This window comes from Leiobunum rupestre, chromosome 4 (genome assembly GCF_980474605.1).
Source record: "Leiobunum rupestre chromosome 4, qqLeiRupe1.1.hap1, whole genome shotgun sequence".
NCBI classification, from domain to species: Eukaryota; Metazoa; Arthropoda; class Arachnida; order Opiliones; family Sclerosomatidae; genus Leiobunum; species Leiobunum rupestre.
The window spans coordinates 34,321,399-34,326,809 of NC_143387.1; the positions used below are offsets into that span (position 1 = coordinate 34,321,399).

Below are 5,411 nucleotides of genomic sequence, written 5' to 3' on the forward strand. Positions count from 1 at the left end.
TAACGATATAATTTGAGGGAGTCCCGTGGACTCTTTACCCCTTTCTAAAGACATTTTTTTAGGAGTCCCGTGATTTTTTTCAGGGGTTTTTGACGCGTGTACTGCCGCTATTTACAAGTCTGAAAATAGCCATTTAATTACATTTTCATGGACAACCATGCAAAATTTGAAATTGGGTATTTTTCAATTCTTGTTTATCAGATGCGGTCAAGTCAACTATAATTACTGTGACTAAAGGCTTGATAAATTGGGTTTTAATGATGGAAAAAATTTTAATGAGAAACTTTATTCTAATGAAATAATAATTACAAATCTGAATAATTCAGTGACTAACAAATTTTAATTATAGATTAAAAAAACTTCAAAACTGCGTATATTTTTAAAACACTTTATAAGTGTTTTTGAAATATATGCAAACTAAACAAAGTTCTTTCTTAATCTATGATTATAACTACGTATATAGTACTGCTTTACAATATCTTTTTTAAACTCGACTAACAAATTGTCATTGTAATAAAATACATTATATAATATTAATACTGTAAATGTATCATGTACATAACTGAAGACTCTACATAGCACATGTTAGTTTATTGCAAGGAATGTTTAAGATACGTACTATAGGAATCTGATTGGGGTGAGCTACCTTATAAATTCGAGGTTTGGAAACAGAAAAGTAATTATCCATTGTATTCGGTTTAGGAAAATAACTTAGCTTAAAACCTTGCTACTATGGTACATACAGGTCCTCATAAAGTACATGACATGCGCTATGTACACACTTGGAAATATTTGTTACTATTAAAGAAACTAAATGTAATTCACCTAAGGTAGTCTTCAGGTTAACACTTGCTTTGAAAATCGTTATAGTTCTAGAGAAGTTTTTTATCTCCCAATGTGAAATTAACACACCCAAATACAAAATTGGGTTCTACTTAATTTTTTTAGCAAGGTACATTATTTAACATAATAGAGCGTTTTTAACACCATAGAGTAAGGGCATCCAGTAAGGGTTGAAGAAAAATATCTTAAGAACCCATTGCATTTTGTAGCACACCCCAGCGTTATATAAATGCATAATGTAACATTTCTAAACCTAAACGTTTTTTCACAATACATAAAATATTTAATTTTTATAATAAATAGATTGTAAAAATCTAGAAATTCTGTGTGGATTATTCCTTTCTTTCATTCAATTCGTTTATAAAAATCTCCTCTCTTTCCATCAAAAATAAAACTGTCGGGTATTTTAACTATTTATCATTATTACCTAAAATATTGCAAGGACCAACATTTCAAAAATTGGATTAACCCAATGAAAGGGATTGAGGAATAGTACAAAAATCGATACAACCATGAAACAAATCATATGCCAAGTATGGATAGCAAAAGTTAATATTATAGAATATGAACACTTCAAAAAACATAGCAAACAATGACAGGATCTCATACATTTAAAATGGATAGAATTTGTATAAAACGATTGCTTTGAATCTATGCACTATATTTCAACAAAAAATTTTGTTCTAAATTAATTAATAATTTTAAGTTTTTAAGCATAAAAGTTGTTTTAAAGTATTTTTTGGCAATAGTAACGTAGTACCAAAACTAAATGTGATAATTAAAAATGCATATCAATAGAGATGCTTTTTAAACTATAAAATCAAATTCCTAAAAATAAGCACAATAAAAATAGTTTGATAAAAAAAATTTGGTTCACATATCAAGCAGTTTTTCTGCGATGAAATAGCAACATTTTGCAAATAACGCAAACTCAAAAGTTACTGCTTCAAGAAAAAACATGATGCAAAACCGGATCTATATTGTAGTGCATATAATACTAAAATTTAGCATTTTCACACTCACTGCATTAAGTTAAAAATACCATCAGTAATAGGCTAAATAGTTGCCTTTTTAAATGCAACAAAATTATTATAATTAGATAATTTTTGGTTTTATAATCTTTTTTTGAACTTTTTAGGTTTAAAGTCAGGGGTTCGAATGTTTCAAATGAGTCTGTCCCTAGGCACAGGTTTCCTCAATACCAACGCACTTTCAGCAGAAATTATAGGAAGGCCATTATCACAATGATAATTAACTAAGTGACTAACACTCTCAAATGTTCTATCTTTCGTACGAACAACACCTTCTGGGTCTACCAATAAAAGATGTTTCCTAACAGCCTCAAACATACCAGTCAAGACGTACTGTCCAGGCGAACCCTGAGATTCTCTTACCAAAAAATCGCCATCTTTAAGAACTAGAGCTTCGCTATCCTTACGACTAATTGGACCGTGGAACCATTCCTCATTGTCAGGGACTTGCTTAAAAGGTACACTTTCGCCCTCAGAAGCATTTGTAGTTACTTTAGGTTTAGATAAAGGAGTTAACGTAGATGAAGCTGTAGCAATTGGTGAAATTGGTCGCCTACTCTGATGTGGAGGAGGAGGTGGGATGACACTGTGGGTTGGAAGGCTTTGTTCGAAAGGTTGCATATCAAATGGATCTTTATTGTCGGCAGGATTAGAGCAAATCATGCTATTGACATATTCTGGCTCTGGTTTTATAGCAGCAGCCATGTCATTTGTGATTTCGGTGGCTAAATCTATTAAATTTCCAGATACTAGAGCGGGGGTTAAGCCAGAAGCAATTTTCTTCTTACACCCATTTGATTCCATACCCACTGCGGCTGAATAGTCAGGCAATGGTGGTAAAGGTGGCATAAATTCTGGGGGAATCTTTCCTGGAAGATCGTTATAATATTCAGGATCATCAGTTCGTAACGGAGTTATACCATTTCCATTAACTGAACCATCAGGCCGAGAAATCTGATGAGGTTGTTGGCTATTATGCGATTTCCGAAGAAATTGTTTAAACCGTAGCTCAAATGCTTGGCCAATCGTTGTGATCACATCTTGAGCTAGCTCAGCTCCGCATTCAACAATGTAACAAGACCTCCCAGATCTATGATCCTTTGCCACATAAGCTATAAAATCAAGAGTATCAGCATCACCTCCAGATGCGAAAGATATATTAGGCATATTATGGCTTGCAATAATCTGAAATAGAATGTTGAAACAACATTAACATTATAGTTTTTACAAAATTTCTTATAAACATACTTTTCCACTTTCAATTATAATGAGATTCAACCGAGAGCTTGTCACAACTAAGTGGATGTTAGATCCAGCATCTTCTAGATTAGGGGTTTCACCTAGCATTCGATTTAGCCTTTTGTCTATTTTGCGTCTACGATCATTACTTTTCAAGCAAGCTGCTTCACAAACTCTGTTTATACATTCTTTAGCTACTAAAGATCTTGTATCAAAGTCTAAACTCTTCATAGATGCATTGACTTTGATGGATCCAATATATCGTACAGAATATCTCATTCCTTCACCCATAATCATTTGATCGGGATGAAGCCATCCCCTCGGAGGTTTATTAATAAAACTCCCACTTTTAGTCCATTCGTCAGAGCCCACTGGCCAGTCTGGTTTAGAGCTGGATCTTGGCATTTGTGTACAATTAAGGCGCTGGGAGATGGCCGGTTCTAAATTTAAAACTTGTATAAACTAAATATTGTTTTGGAAAAGCCGTTTGACCTGGAAAATTATAACAAACACCAATGGACACCCATCGTGAGTTTCTGTTGTGTGACAGCCCTGAACCTTGGAGGCTTGTCCCAGGCCTAGCAAATTCATATAAATTAACCAAGGCTTAGAAAAATACATTCATTTTTTTATTTAGAAGAATTCTATTAATATTAATTTATAATAAACTTACCATCGAGATAAGTTTGAAAAAAAAACCAATTTTAATTCAACAATATATTCTTATATTTGTACTTTAAATTTAATTACGAATTAATTATATACCAAAAAAAAAAACGGTAAAACACGATATTTTTCAAACAAAACTCAATGGTTAAACAGTGCTACCATATAGACACCGCCAAAATAGCAACTAAAGAGAAAATCGCGAACGAAAAGAATAACGTAAAGGCGCTAGCTTCTCCGAGATAGCGCTTATGATCTAGCAACTGCTACAGACAAATTTAACAATCAAAAGAACGTATTTTCTTAAATAAACTTATTTAAATATAAGCAAACGATGCAAAAATTATATTAAAATGCAAGTATCATTATTTATAAAGTCAAATTTATGAATAACGATGAGGAAAAACTAATGGCGTCGGATTTAGCCGCTAGACCGCTTCCTATCTAGGTTTCAATGGCGAACCATAGGGGGTGTAGCGATAGTTTTCAGTCGCGAATAGAGAAGTAGTAGAAGAAATTACTTTTTAAACTAGGATTTATTCCTCTTTAGAAATTAAACTATTTATCTAACTCTTAAAAGTGTATTTAGAGAAATTCCTGTTAGGAGATCAGTTGATTTCTCTTAAAGGGCAACGAAAGTGAGCTGGCATTTGTGTGACTATGTATGCAAAGTGCGAAATTTACGGTAAACTCTGCGTGGTCTCGCTAGTACCGAGTGGGGGTGTAGGGGGTTAAAAAGCACGGTGCTTTTTCTTTTTTTTTGCCACAGAGCTTGCGTTGCCCTTTAAGATGGATCAAAGATAATATAACTACGTACCCTAGATTCGAAATCTCGGCGTTTCTCGATAGCCCGTTTTCTCGTGAGGCTTTTACTGAGTTCGCGCCGGAATGCTAGCTGCGGACGATACAGCAGAGGATATTATATAAAAATTACAACAATCGTAAAAAAGCGTTCAGCGAGACAGGATAAAAATTCTCAACGGAATCAACGCAAACGTAAAACGGTATAAGACCGTTAAGCTTCCCTGAACGTAGAACTTGTCAGTCTTCCTATCCATTCTTCATCGTGGCATTGATCTCTTCGCCCCCTATTCATAAAGAAATAGCGTGGAAACTTAACATGCTTGCTAAATCACGGTGCTACTCATTATATCATCTAGGAGCAACAAGCACAGCAACCCACACAAGGAGAACGCAACCCGTCAAAAGTCGTGCATTTTCTTGCGTACAGGTTTCATTGGTTAGACGCTTTAGCGCCTGCTACCGTCGTAAGGGGAAAATTCGTAAATTGTCTTCCCCCCGCCCGTAAAACGCTCAGCGTAAAGGCTCATCCAATGAAATTTGTACACAACACTGCCTTAGGGGGTTTAAAGGCTAGCTGCGTTCTCGTTGTGTTTGTTGCTCCTAGATATCATGCAGACGTGGCATTCGAAAAATTCAAGAAGCACGTAATACTGTAAAACCGGATGCACACAAAAGATTGCAAGTAATTTTTGAGCGCACACATGCGTCGTTTCAGAAACCAAATACGCGCACGAGCAAGCGAAGCGTGTGCGAAATTACGATTTTTTCTATTTTCGCGTCTCGTCGTTTCCCTTTACGTCTCACGCGTGCAGCCGGCTTAACAAATGC

At 34.9% G+C, this 5,411-nt stretch overlaps 1 protein-coding gene across 2 annotated transcripts; it reads right to left on the reverse strand.

The window, feature by feature from the left end:
* Window positions 1–919: 919 nt before the first annotated feature.
* Window positions 920–3,931, reverse strand: LOC149947519 (SHC-transforming protein 1-like). 2 transcript variants are annotated; one of them, XM_090172348.1, is made up of 4 exons: window positions 3,787–3,931; window positions 3,627–3,691; window positions 3,123–3,553; window positions 920–3,059 (listed from the first exon to the last, which is right to left on the reverse strand). In XM_090172348.1, the coding sequence occupies exons 3-4, from the start codon at window positions 3,516–3,518 to the stop codon at window positions 2,007–2,009; spliced, it is 1,449 nt and encodes a 482-aa protein (XP_090028474.1). In that variant the 5' UTR covers window positions 3,519–3,553; window positions 3,627–3,691; window positions 3,787–3,931; the 3' UTR covers window positions 920–2,006. The 2 variants fall into 2 exon arrangements, with proteins under 2 accessions (XP_090028474.1, XP_090028473.1); XM_090172347.1 differs by lacking the exon at window positions 3,787–3,931 and having other exon boundaries at window positions 3,123–3,708.
* Between the last annotated feature and the right edge of the window lie 1,480 nt (window positions 3,932–5,411).

Bases quoted from the DNA above. Each gene is read 5' to 3' on its own strand.
- LOC149947519 (XM_090172348.1), bottom strand. From the start codon at position 3,518: ATGCCAAGATCCAGCTCTAAACCAGACTGGCCAGTGGGCTCTGACGAA. The intron at 3,060-3,122 runs GTATGTTTATAA...ATTCTATTTCAG, and splicing joins TTATAATTGAAAGTGGAAAA to ATTATTGCAAGCCATAATAT.